The following is a 14,911-nucleotide window of genomic DNA, read 5'->3' on the forward strand; positions in this document are numbered from 1 at the left end:
AAAAAATCACGAAAACTCTCACTTACACAAAAATTCGAAATGCAGCGTAGCGAAAGTTTACATGTTAGTTCGTTCCTGCCATAAACTGTACTTAATCGTGTATAAAACAACAAAATTCGACAAAACCAATTCTTTCTTTTGCCACCCAAGTCATGCAAATAATAATAATTATTATTATTGTTATTGTTATTACTGGCAGCGGCTGTAGTTTTATAAACTTGTTGATAAGCGCTACTGTTATGCAGCAGATGATATTAATTTCACAATCTCAGAGTTATCTAAATCTAAAAATTTGTGAACATACAGAATGTATATTCACAACTCGCCTCTGTGTATGGAGGTGCGGCCACCACAGATTTTCACGGCTGTGAGGAACATGGAACTATTAGAAAAGTTACTGAAGCACAACTTTGGGCCTAATTGCATCCTTTGTAGCTTGTCGCACGTCACACATGGAATTGAAAACGGCGATTCTCCATCAAGGAGACAAAAGGGAAGAGACGTTGCCCATGTAATCTATATGAAGACCTACTACAGTCCAGAGGCGCAGATCAGTGATGGGGATTCAAGGAAACTGAAGACCCACTCAACGATCGAACGTGAGGGGTCGTCTTCTACGCTCATCATTGTGAAGAGGTACAACACCACGAGCAGAATGGCACGATCTGCCAGGGACACCATACAAAGGACCATTGATTATCCATTGAGGTGACAAAGTCAAGGATATCAATATTCACACTTTCAGGAGGCGGTAGTATCACGTACATGCGGTATAAAAGACCAGTTCATACGCGGAGCTATCATTTGTACTCAGGGGACTCATGTGAAAAAATTCCCGACTTGATTATCGCCGCACGACCGGAATCAACAGACGTTGAACGCCAAATGGTAGTTGGAACTAGACACATGGGACATTCCATTTCGGTAATCGTTAGGAAATTCAGTAGCCCGAGATCCACAGTCTTACTGGTGTGTCAAGAATAACAAATTTCGGGCATTACCTCTCACCACGGACAACGCAACAGCTAACGGCCTTCACTTAACAACCGAGAGCAGCGGTATACGTCTAGCGTTATCAGTGCTAACAGACAAGCAACAATGTAGAAATAGCCGCAGAAATCAATGAGAGACATACGACGAACGTATTCGTTAGGACAGTGCGCCGAAATAAGTCGTTAATGGGCTATGTCAGCAGACAGCCAATGCGAGTGCCTTTGCTAGCAGCAGGACATCGCCTGCAGCCCCTCTCCTAGAATCGTGACCATATCGGTTGGAAACTGGACGACTGGAAAAGCCTTGGCCTGGTTAGATGGGTCACCAGTTCAGTTGGTAAGAGCTGATGGTAGAGTTCGAGTGTGGCTCAGACCCCATCAAGCCATGGTCCCAAGTTATCAACAAGGCACTGTGGAAGCTGGTGGTGTCTTAATAATGATATGAGCCGTGTTTACATGGAATCGACTTAGTCCTCTCGTCCAGCTGAACCGATCGCTGACTGGAAATGGTTATGCTGCGCTACTTGGAGACCATTTGCTGTCACTCATGGACTTAATGTTCCGTGCGGAGAGGTCGCACAGTTTAGGTGCCATGTCTCAGATTGGTTGGTTGGTTTCTTTGAAGTTTAAAGGGACCAAACTACCTGATCATCGGCCCCTTCACAGATTGTGCGGCCCCTCCCGCCGGAGGTTCGAGTCCTCTCACGGCCTTGGGTGTGTGTGTTGTTCTTAGCATAAGTTAGTTTAAGTAATGTCTAGGGACCGATGACCTCAGCAGTTTGGTTCCTTAGGAATTCATGCACACTTAATGTTCCCAAACAACGATGGAAATTGTATCGCTAACACTCGCCACTTCACTGGATCACAATTATCTGTGAATGGTTTGAAGAACGTTTTGGCCAATTTGGGCGAATAATTTGGCCACCCAGGTCGCCTGTCATCAGTATCATCGAACATTTATCGGACATAATCGAGAGGTCAGTTTGTGCACAAAACCCTGCACTGGCAACACTTTCGTGTTCCCTGACTGGTTGGATGTGGCCCGCCATGAATTTCTCTCCTGGGCCAACCTCTTCATTTTAGAGTAGCACTTGCAATCTACGTCCTCAATTGTTTGCTGGATGTATTGCAGTCTCTGTCTCCCTCTACAGTTTTTGCCCTCCACAGCTCCCTCTAGTCACCAGGAAATTATTCCCTGATGTCTTAACAGATGCCCTTTTCCTTCTTCTTGTCAGTGTTTCCCATATCTTCCTTTCCTCTCAGATTCTGTGCAGAACCTCGTCATTCCTTACCTTATCAGCCCACCAAATTTTCAACATTCTTCTGTAGCACCACATCTCAAATGCTTCGATTCTCTTCCGATGCGGTTTATCCACAGTCCGTGTTTCACTACCATACAACGCTGTGCTCCAAATGTATGTTCTCAGAAATTTATTCCACAAAGTAAAGTCTATATTTGACACTAATAGACTTTTGCTGGCCAGGAATGCCCATTTTGCCAGTTCTAGTCTGTATTTTATGCCGTTTTATGCCCTTCTTGCTCCGTCCGTCTTGGGTTATTTTGCAGCTTAGGTAGCAGAATTCCTTAACTTCATCTACTTCGTGATCACCATTGGCTCTGAGCACTATGCGACTTAACTTCTGAGGTCATTAGTCGCCTAGAACTTAGAACTAATTAAACCTAACTAACCTAAGGACATCACACACATCCATGCCCGAGGCAGGATTCGAACCTGCGACCGTAGCAGTCCCGCGGTTCCGGACTGCGCGCCTAGAACCACTAGACCACCGCGGCCGGCGTGATCACCATTCCTGATGTTAAGTTTCTCACTGTTCTTGGCTACTCTTCATTACTTTCATCTTTCTTCAGTTTACTCTAAATCCGTATTCTCTACTCATTATAATTTCCATTCCATCTAGAACATACTGAAATTCTTCTTCACTTTTACTAAGGGTAACAATGTCATCAGCGAATTTTATGATGATATCCGTTCACCGTGAATTTTAATTCCACTCTTCAAACTTCTTTTATTTCCGTCATTGCTTCTTCAATATATAGATTGAACAGTAGGGAAGAAAGACTACATCCCTGTCTAGCGCCCTTCTTAATTCGAGCACTTCGTTCTTGATCTTCCGCTCTTACTGTTCGCTCTAAGCTCATGTACACATTGTATATCACCCGTCTTTCCCTATAGCTTACCCCTTTTTCTCTTAGAATTTCGGACATCTCCCACTATTTTACATTGTCGAGTATTTTTTCCAGGTCGACGAATGTTTTCTGTAGTTTTTCTTCCATTATCAATCGCAACGTCAGAACTGCCTCTCTGGTGCCTTTACATCAATTTTCCCTTCCTATCTTCCGTATACTATTCTTGTCAGTAACTTGGATCCATGAGCTGTTAAGCTGCTTGTGCGATAATTTTCGCACTTGTCGGCTCTTGCAATCTGCAGATGTGGATGATGTTATTACGAAACTCAGTTGGTATATCACCAGACTCATACATTCTACACACCTGCAAGTTTGGTTGCCACTTCCCCCAATAATTTTAGAAATTCTCATGGAATGTTACGCATTGTGATCAGACGTATCCGGACACCTGGCTGAAAATGACTTACCAGTTAGTGGCGCCCTTCATTGGTAATGCTGGAATTCAATATGGTGTTGGCCGACCCATAGCCTTGATGACAGCTTCCACTCTCGCAGGCATATGTTCAATCTGGTGCTGGAAGGTTTCTTGGGGACTGGCAGAGTGCTGCACTGAGGAGGGGTATCGATGTCGGTCGGTGAGGCCTGGCGTTACAAACCATCCCAACACTGTTCTGTGCAGGCTAGTCCGTTACATGGATGTTATTGTCGTGTAACCATTCCGTACAAGCCGTGCATTATGATCAGGTGCTCGATTGTGTTGAAAGATGTAATCGCCATCCCCGAATTGCTCTTCAACAGTGGGAAGCAAGTAGGTGTTAAGACATCAATGTAGGCCTGTGCGGTGATAGTGCCACGCAAAACAACAAGGGGTGCAAGCCCCCTCCAAGAAAAACAGGACCACACCATAACGCCACCGCCTCTGAATTTTACTGTTGTCACTACACACTCTGGCAGATGACGTTCACCATACCCACACCCTGCCATCGGATCGCCACATTGTGTATCGTTATTCGTCACTCCACTGTTCAAACGTCCACTGTTTATGTATGCTCTTTACACCAAGCGAGGCGTCGTTTGGCATTTACCAGCGTGATTTGTGGCTTATGAGCAGCCTCTCGACCATGAAATCCAAGTTTTCTCACCTCCAGCCTCACTACAATAATACTTGCAGTGGATCCTGATGCAGTTTGGAATTCATTTGTGATGCTCTAGACAGATGTCTGCCTATTACACATTACGACCCTCTTCAACTGTCGGTGGTATCTGCCAGCCAACAGACGAGGTCAGTCTGTACGCTTTTGTGCTGTACGTGTCCCTTCACGTTTCCACTTCACTATCACATCGGAAAAAGTGGACCTAGGGATGTTTAGGAGTGTGGAAATCTCGCGTACAGACGTATGACCCAAGTGACACCCAATCACCTGACTAAGTCCGTGAGTTCTGTGGCGCGCCCCATTCTGCTCTCTCACGATGTCTAATGACTACTGAGGTCGCTGATATGGAGTACCTGGCAGTAGGTGGCAGCACAATGCACCTAATATTAAAAACGTATGTTTTTGGGGGTGTCTGGATACTTTTTATCACATAGTGTATCTATCCCTTCTGTCTTCTTTGCTTTTAAATCATCCAAAGCTCTTTCAAAAATACTGAATCCCCTGTCTCTTCTATATCGACTCCTCTTTCTTCTTCTATCACTTCATCAGGCAAGGCTTCCCGATTACAGAGTCCTTCACTGTACTCTTTCCACCGATCCACCCTCTCCTCTGCATTTAACAGTGGAATTCCCATTGCACTCTCAATGTTACCATTTTTGCTTTTAATTTCACAGAAGGCTGTTTTGTCTTTCCTATAAGCTGAGTCAATTCTTTCGACAATCATTTCTTTTCCGATTTTTTCACATTTTTCATTCATCCTTTTTGTCTTAGCTTCCCCGCACTTAATATTTATTTCATTCCTAAGTGACTTCTATTTCCGTATTCATGAATTTCCCTGAACATTTTTGTACTTCCATCTTTCATCGACAACTGAATTATTTCTGCTGTTACCCATGGTTTCTTCGCAGTTACTTTCTTTTGTACATATGTTTTCCTTTCCAACTTCTACGATTTTTTTAGAGTTGTCCAGTCCTCTTCAGCTGAACTGCTTGCTGAGCTATTCACGTAGAAATATCTATAGACTTATAGAACTTCTGGTACATCTCTTAGCACTTTTGTATGCCTCTTCTTTGTGCACCGATTCTTCCGGACTAATCTCTTAAATTTGAGCCTACTCTTGATCACTACTAAGTTGTGACATGAGTTTATATCTGCTCTTGGGCACGCCTTACAATTCATTATATGATTTCGGAATCTCTGCCTGACCATGATGTAATCCAAATGAAATATTCCTGTATCTCCCAGCCTTTTCCAAGTAAACCTTCTCCTCTCTTGATTCTTGAACATAGTATTCACTGTTACTAACTTGAATTTATTCCAGATCTCAATTATACTTTCTCCTCTGTCAATTCTAGAATCAAGCCCATATTCTCCTGTAACCTATTTTTCTACTCCTCCCCCTACAGCCGCATTCCAATCCATAATGCATATTAGATTTTCATCTTCCTTTAAGTACTGAATTACCTGTTCAATATCCTCATATCCTTTTTCTGTCTCTTCACCTTCGGCTTGCGATGTCGGGATGTATATGTGTACTATCGTTGTCCGTGTTGGTTTGCCATCGATTCTGATGAGAACAATCATACCACTGGAATGTTCACAGTAACTCACTCTCTGCCCTGCGTTCCTATTCATAACGAATCCTCCTCCTGTTACACCATTTTCTGCTGCTGTTGATATTTCGCTATACTCATCTGACCAGAAATGTTTGTCTTCTTTCCACTTCACTTCAATGACGCCCACTACATCTAGACTGAGCCTTAGCAATACCCTTTTCAGATTTTATAGCTTAGGCACCTAATGGAGGACTAGTCCAGAACCTTTTGCCAATGGAGAGCTCGTCATCACGCTTTTTTCAATTACAGACGACGTGTCCTGTGGATACATATCATGTGCCTTTAATTCATTGCCTTCTGCATCCTCATTCTGTCAGTCATTGCTGATTCTTCCACCTTTAGTGGCTGTTTCCCATCCCAGCGGCAAGAGAGTGCCCTGAAACTCTGTGCGCTCCCCGCCCTCCTTGACAAAGCTGCTGACTCAATGAGGGTGACTTCTTATGCCGAAAGCTTTTGGCTGCCATTGCTGATGATTTATCTATACGAAGAGGTACTGTAGTAGGCTCCAGTGAGAATTTCTAAACGGAGGGTAGCTGTTTCTGGAGAAGAGGAAACAATGCCATGAGCTGTGGTGCTTGCATTGTGGTGTAGTGGCTAGGGTCGCTGGTTGGCATGCTGCCGGTCACCTGTTCAAACCTGACCACCAGCAGTTATTTAGTATTTCTCTTTTCTGGAAGGTCCATGGAAAAACCTTATGTTTGGAATTTTTATATGTTCTGTAATATTTGATGTTTCTAAAAATACAAACATTGTTAAATTCTTTGGTTGTTGTATAGTTAGGTGCACTCTCCGCCAGCAGCTCAGTTCCGTTCAGGATGTACGTTGTTGTTCATAATAGAGTGCTTTCAGTGCTAAATGATGTGCTTCATTGAAGAACCTACTTTCGGATTTGGACTTGGCTCTGGTTACGATGCAGAAATGTGATCATTATAGCCACACCAGACACCTGGCCACTGCGACTACCACCAGTACTTACACCAGTGACCAGAGATTCTGCGTAATCATCCAAGGGAAGAAAAACAGACGCAGAAACCGAAAGAATCGAATACCCCAAGAGAGTGTTCTCCTGCTATTCTGTACAATGTATACACAAATGTCCAGTCACACTATTCGGAAATAAAAAGATCTGTCTATGGAGATGGCACTGCTATTACTGCCGAAGGAAGAGCATTTCAAGAGGTTGAAAGAAAACTGACAGTGCCCCTTGGGGAAATGCTATGAAAAAACCACCTGTGGCCTAATACACGAAAAACTCAAGTAATTGCAGCATGCGTAATAGAGAAGCCACAAAACAGTTGGAAATAGAATGGAGACAGGTTAGATTAGACCACTGCACCACCTCAGAACACGTGGTAGTGAGCATAGACCAATAACTATCTTTTGAAATAAAACATTGCACTGAGAGTAAGGGAAAAATATGTCCAAGACACACTGTTATACGTCGACTGGCTGGATCAACATGGGGAGTGCCACCTGAAGGTAATCAGTCATCAAAGCTTTATCTGTTTTTCTGTTCATAGAAATGTAGCCGCGCGGAGTGGTCGCGCGGTTTGAGGCGCCATGTCACGGATTTCGCGGCCCCTCCCGCCGGAGGTTCGAGTCCTCCCTCGGGCATGGGTGTGTGAGTTGTTCTTAGCGTAAGTTAGTTTAAGTAGTGTTAGTCAAGCGACCGATGACCTCAACGCTTTGGTCCTGGAGGAATTCGCAAACACGCACATAGAAGTGTAAATAGTGTACATATTCATAGTAACTATTTACACCATATAATTCTTAAAGTCTATGTGACAGTTACATTCATTGAATTGTAGGCTAAATATTGGGCAATTTAATATTTTGTAAAAACGATTATTTTTATTAATGTGACTTATGATTCTGAACTGAAAAAAGGTTACATATGAATTATAAGTGTAACAGATACACAATGAATTTGTTAATTAACACTTCATCGCAATCTTTTGCATGCAGGAACATTTCTTTGAAGCTATCCTTTACAGAAGTCTTAAAAGAAATGCGGACTGTGTGTAACGTATCCACACTAAACACACACAAACATAAAAGCTAATTGTACTTATTCTGTCTTACGTACAGGGTGTATATAAGTTCCAGGAACACTTTCAGTTATTTATTCCACAAGAACTAAACGTTGTACAGACGTCATACATCATTTTGAAGAGAAACTCTCAAAGTTTTTTTTTTTTTTTTTTAACAAACGGTAGTATGCGAACCGTGAGTGACCCGGCAGATGTCAATACCGTAATCCAATTCTTGCCATACCCGTGTCAGCATGGCATCGTCGACTGTGGCAGTCGCTTCCCGTATTCTCTCTCGGAGCTCTGCTACATCACGTGGTACAGGCGGTACATACACCAGATCTTTAATGCGTCTCCACAGAAAAAAGTCACACGGAGTGAGATCTGGTGATCGGGGAGACCATTCCATGAACTACAACAAACAGAAAGCTGACTCCGCTCTCGAACTCCCCGTGTTTGCGACTAGCAGTGACTATCGGCAAATTACCAAACTACGCTGTGGCGGCAGACATGAAAAAAAATTTTCAGGGTTTCTCTTCAAAATGACATATGTATGATATATGTACAATGTTTCGTTCTTGCGCAATAAATAATTGAAAGTGTTCCCGGACTTTATCTACACCCTGTATTTTCATAAAATAATTTGCTAAGCCTGTTTCAGGTAAGTTTCGCCTCATATAAATATTGTAAAGTTTTATTGTAAAGTGTTCTTTTACTTAAATTTCTTGAAGTAGAACTGTGCAGATATACCTCAAAGAACTTAGTATTGTAAAACTTTTGTATAATTGCATCCTGATTAGGATCTATGAAAGAGGGAAATACCGATGACATGTAAGGGCCCAGCAATTTAGAGACTGTGCCAGAGCAGAAGGTGAGTACCAATGTATCTGTCGTGATCTGAGGAGGCAATCTGTTATCATTTTTGTATGGAGTTAGAAGTGAACAATCTGCAGTTCTATTCGTGACGCATGAGTTACAAGCATACAGTGGAAGACTGACCACTGCTCTGTGATAATAATTTTTATTGAAAATTTAGTCTGTAATAGTCTTCACATGAGTGCAGTTTGTTGTATGCCTCAGAAAGGACATGGCTAAAGTGTGCTGTGTGGTGAGAAGAATACTAGAGCAGATGAAATGTAGATGACTCCGGCTCTAGATACCAATTACCAGCCTCAACAGGATAATATGCATCACATACACCTGGTTGCACATCAAGGGAAGAACGTGAGAAAGGATATGAGTTTTGTAATATGGAGCCATATTTACGAGGAAGTGCAAAAGGAGCAAATAATATGTCGACTTGGACCGTTAAAGAAAAGCTCCACTCATTGTATAAATTAATTCATGTAGCAGGATGACAATTGATTTGCCAGAAGGCAAAATCTTAAAATATATGTGGGAAGGGTGAACAGCTTCCTATCTTACATGCAAAACCGTTACAGATAGTGGTTACTGACACTTGTGGAGCACTGCCTAGAAGTAAAAGAGGAGTGATGTTTGTGGTATATTTGTACGATATTTTTCCGAAGTGTGTAGGCTATATACGACTCATACTGCTACAAGCAGACCCATCAATTGAAAAATTCAAAATGATTGTATGCCTATTTTTGGTCAGCCTGAAGATGTTCTTTCAGAAAATAACAGTACTTTCGTTAGTAACAAATGCAAGAACTCCTGCAAGAATGTTGTATTAGGCAAATATGGCAAATATTAACATAGAACTATAACGTTGGAGACAACCTTGCAGCAAATGTATTTTGAGAGCTAAACGGGTTCATCAAGTACAGTCCCTGGTACCATCATTTCAGTCAGTTTGAACAAATGATGAACAACGTATCTCATACTTCCACAAACTTTTGGACCAACCTGGCGACAATGAGTGATGTTCACTTATTCTTAAGCTTCCACATAATGAATCAGCAGTGGAGGAAAAATTTGGTAAGCTGTTATTATACTTATTGATGAAGTAAAACAACATAAGCAGTATTTTGGCAGTAAGGTAGGAACTGCGCATACGTATCAGCTGGGTGAAAATTACTCATATTCGTTATCCCAGGACATCATTGCCAAATAAACACGATAAGAAATAACGAGTGTTGTATACAGCTTAGTCCGCAACAGTCTGAAAAGTTTGTAATGGTATTGCAGTGTATGTTGTGCTGAGTAATGATTGTTAACAAAACGCCATACGTTGCTCCATTTCCAAGCTAATTGGCACTGCAGTTGATCAAGCAGACCATTCAAGCGGATCATCAGTGATGATATTGCCAAACCTGTTCTTCATTTGGTCTCCTAAAACCGTACAAGAGAGTGATACAAAAACTGGACGTGGAACGTCAAGCCAAAGGCTGAGCAGTCTCGTGCGACTTGTCTCCCACTGTCTCCAAACATATATAAGAACAACGGAAAAATGAGACACCGGATTCGAGCGTCCGATTCACAGTTTTTGCTGGCTTCCTGTGGACCAAGTCCAGATGTCAGGACATGTGCGAACACAGCATGTATACAAGGCTAACAATCGGAGAACAGCGACATAGAAAAACCTTGAATGTCAATATGAAGGTTGCCTATAGACGCAGAAACAGAATGATAAAAATTAGGCTCAAATCCCTGAATGACGTAATGGTACAGCAGCACACATACCGCATCATTGAATAAGCCTATTATACGAAAGTGCTGTATTGCATAAAAGTTGCTGTTATATTTATATGTACGTTACAAGTGTATAGTGATTATATGGATGAAAACTAATATCCTTTCAGTTATCTATTCATCCTGGTACGTTGTACCTATAAAGGCTTGGCACATAGTTTTTATTATTTGTGTAAAGCCACAAAATTTCCTCTAGGATAACTGACACAATATGAAGACAGTTACGAAGAGTGAATTTTAGTTTATCGTATTTCCTCTCTTTTTCTTAAATAATCAGGTAACTGCAAGACAGTAAAATCACAGAGACGTTCGTTTACAATTCTTGTCGGTTCTGATGTAAACAAATAGAAACTGGTTTGGCGATTTAAATAGTGACAAACTATGTAATGACTCCATTTGTAGTCCTTCAGACGAGTCCTGTCATCATTACGAGCAGTATTGCGAAATGTATTTGTATAATTTTGACTTAACTAATCGCTGATAAAAGTGGGTATTATTATCATTGTAAAGATAATATTAAATCGCTAATGCGAATGTGTCACCTAGTCTTTGTCTGAGGTGATGCGAATTTTTCCCTCTTCCGGTAGTCATTTTTCGGGTCTGGGTGTTCAAAGGAACAGGATTCGAAGTTTGACTGTTCCCGTGATTGGGCTCAATAAAGCATTAACATGTGTAAATTGTGCTGCAACTACTGGCTTGAGCACAAAGTCTTTCATATATTGTGACGTTATATCAGATTAAAAATTTTACAAGGTAACTGCATCTTTCTTGGTAACTTATTTGTAGGAAGCCATAGATCACACATTGTTAATCATTCAGTTTTTGTGTTTAAATTCTTTTTACGTGACAAATAGAATTTAAGAGCCATCCCTCTTTATGGTCCAAGCCAATGTGAGAGAGCAGTTAAGCAAGACACAAGTATTCTCAAGCTCGCAGAACATTTGGGTTGTCGTACAGAAAGTGCTGGCAACACAGTTCAAATAAAATTGTTTTAAATTTGAATGAATGTATTGCGTTTATCCATTTTTCTCCTATTTCATATTCTTTATTTTACTATTCTTTATTATTATAATATGAAGTGTTTTATTTAAGTCAAGTTTATGAGACTACAGTGCTTCAGTTTTCGCGGGCAGTGATAACTTTATCGTAGAAAAGAACTAAAAACACACATTAATCACAAAGTGCATAGTTAAAAACTGCTTTACATATATTTGACAAGAATAAGGCGAAAATCTTCGATTGAAGCAAGTAATACATTTTCAGTGATAAAAATATTAAAGTTAACCTATTTTGAAAATCGAAGAGATGGAACACATGTGTCCTACGACCTTAATTAGGTGCACGTTTCCATGTGAGCTTATTATTTCTGAAGTTAAATTTCTGTTTATAGAGTGATTCTAACAGATGACAAATATGGGTAAAAGTATAACAAATCAGTACCAAGATATATTTGTTCTCATGACAGTGAAAAACATGAGATGTCGCACAGAAATTGTAGACATGCAACTTCAAAATATAAGTTACGTACAAGCCAGATTAGTTACTGAGAAGTGCTGTCAATTATGTTTCAGAACTGTCTGTGATTTATAAGGAAAAACAGTCAGTTGCTTGAGATATTCCTGGAGAGAGGAAACGGTGATTTGACCCGATTTTTGTGAAACAGATGCACTGTCTCAACTATAAACACGCATCGCCCCATCTGATCACTCAAGGCCTTCTATACATTCACCCCACGATGCATCTTACTTACCTCCAATTTCTGAAAGCATCTCGCTACATAATGGGATAAGACAGATATGGGACATAGACATCCCAAAGCTAAAAACTGTGTATTACTTAGGTGGGACATATGTGTCCTCTCAGCTACAAAAGGTTTAAGAGACATTCGACTTTTTTGCTGTTTGAAGCACTAGTCTCTCAAATTTTCAGATGGTAAGAAATATCACAGCAATGAGTGACATTACTGCATATGTTAGACTGCAGCAACAGCTGCAATGGGCAGCACTTCACATGCGCTATTCTAGTCAGTGCTCGTGGCGGCGTCGCTCAGAACGGGCCTTTCGCAGAATTTCCTCTCGAGCAACAGCAAGCACAGTGACAGCAGCGCCATGGCTACCAAGACGGCGAGAGCAGGAACCACTCTCTGGATGGTCACCGGCCTGAGAGACTCCCGCATCTCCTGACCATCGCTCAGTAGCCAGTATTTCCAGTAGATGCGATGAATCAGCCCTTCACTCCGCATCTGCAGCAGGCTGTGAACCATAATACGGCATTACTTCACATGAAAAACAGCACAACAACCGCCTCTGAAAGACGCAGTCCGATACCTTCAAATACTTCAAACGAAACGACACAATCTGTATACAAAAATTGACCATGTTCTCATATATTTCATGTATCTTACAGAATAGTTATGAGACCTGACAGTACGTTTTCATGGAATCCCAAGTTCGGTTTTCCATAAACTGTTTTGCACTACCGCGTCTGGTTGGTAATGTAAGCATTCCAAAGATCCACATTAGAAATGTGGATTTTGTCTTCAGGATTCAACTCACTCGATTAATACTCGCCCCATCTGAGCGCCTTAACTCATCTTAGTCGTGACTGGGTCACCAGATAAAATACTTGCTTTTCAAAATTTCGTTTCATGAGGATAGAGTGATATTGTGTGAAGTAATGGAAAAAATAGTACTTTAATGACATTGAACTTATTCACAGCTTTATTAGATGCAAAAAGGTACGTGAATGATGATACATTTACTCAGTTTCCAAAATGTAAATCACTGGCAATAACCCTATATTCTACACAGTTGCCAAATTTGGTTCAAATGGCTCTAAGCACTATGGGACTTAACACCTGAGGTCATCAGTCCCCTAGACTTAGAACTACTTAAACCTAACTAACCTAAGGACATCACATACATCCATGCCTGAGTCAGGATTCGAACCTGAGACCGTAGCATCGGTGCGATTCCTGGCTGAAGCACCTAGAACCGCTCGGCCACAGTGGCCGGTTTGTCAAATTTGTTAACTGCAGAAACCATCTGTAAAAGCCAAGGCTTTCGTGCATACCCAATAGCCAATGATAAGTTTTCACTAATACTGGTTGGGGGAATAATGATTTATGTCTCTCATTTGGAAGTTTTCTGCGCTTTCTGAGTCTCCGATAACAGTGGAGTACAATAATCTGGAAGTTTTCTAGACATTCTTTGTCTCCAACTATGATGGAGTACATTCCATCAGTGTTCACTTCGTATTTTTTCCACACAATATCTACATGGGTGCAATAAAAGTTTGTCACACATTTTAAACGGCATGGATAAATTTAAAAAAAAATCGTGAACTATTTCCTTCTCCTTACTGTAGTGAAACTACGCTCTCTTTCTCTCTTTCTCTCTCTCTCTCTCTCTCTCTCTCTCTCTCTCTCTCTCTCTCTCTCTCTCTCTCTCTATTGGAAACTAGCGATCTGCCCCAGCTTTGAAGGATGAAACTAAGTATCTACAGCCTGACGACTTATCTAGGGTAGCGGTAATTTTATTTATAGGCCACTGGGTAGAGTTGTGATTAAAGGTCCAGCATGAGTTATGGCCACATACCGACCGCCTGGCGCCTGCGCCATTATGGAGCCATTGGTGCGAAGCACTCTCTGCCACACAATACTTGTATGAAGCACCCTCTGCACAGTAACTTTGCTATGGAGCACCCTGTACCACGCAACATTCGTACAAAGCACCCTCTGTCACTCAAAATCAATAGCATGCACCCTCTGTCACACAGCATTGATAAGAAACACCATCTGCCACGTAACATACGTTATAAAACACCCTTTGCCATGTAACATGCGTTATAAAACACTCTCTGCCACGTAACATTGGTACAAACAACCCTGTGCCATGCAACGTCAGTAGGGTGCACCCTCTGTTATGCAACATTGACACGAAGTACCCCCTACTACGCGATATCTTTGCAATATCCCCCTGTGTGACGTTGGTCGGAAGGATCCTCTGTCATGAAACATCGGTACAAAGCACCCTCTGCCACATAAAGTTGGTACCTGCCCCGCAGCATTTCCGGACTGTTCGAGCTCCTGCGATTCCAAGGAATTTTGCCACTCATTAATAGACGACAATGACTTCATTTTTACAGCGGAGGGGACTTTACTTCATCATAGTTCACCAAATTAGCACAATATATTTACAAAACAAAAACCTGAGATTAGGCCACGTGGGTATTTTAATTTATATATATTTATAGAAAGAAGATATACGACATGAATGTACCACTACTATTTATTTATTTATTTATTTATTGTTCCGTG

At 41.4% G+C, this 14,911-nt stretch overlaps 1 protein-coding gene across 1 annotated transcript in view; it reads right to left on the minus strand.

Moving 5' to 3' along the window:
- The window catches only part of LOC126455934 (glutamate receptor ionotropic, kainate glr-3-like), a 120,691-nt gene extending 106,479 nt beyond the window's left edge, over positions 1-14,212 (minus strand). The window contains exons 1-2 of the mRNA XM_050091693.1: positions 14,190-14,212; positions 12,710-12,845 (exon numbers count right to left, since the gene is read on the minus strand). Of these exons, the coding sequence (XP_049947650.1) occupies positions 12,710-12,845; positions 14,190-14,212 (159 nt within the window). The remainder of the gene's footprint in view (positions 1-12,709; positions 12,846-14,189) is intronic.
- Between the last annotated feature and the right edge of the window lie 699 nt (positions 14,213-14,911).

Source organism: Schistocerca serialis, chromosome 2, assembly GCF_023864345.2.
Source record: "Schistocerca serialis cubense isolate TAMUIC-IGC-003099 chromosome 2, iqSchSeri2.2, whole genome shotgun sequence".
Classification (NCBI taxonomy): Eukaryota; Metazoa; Arthropoda; class Insecta; order Orthoptera; family Acrididae; genus Schistocerca; species Schistocerca serialis.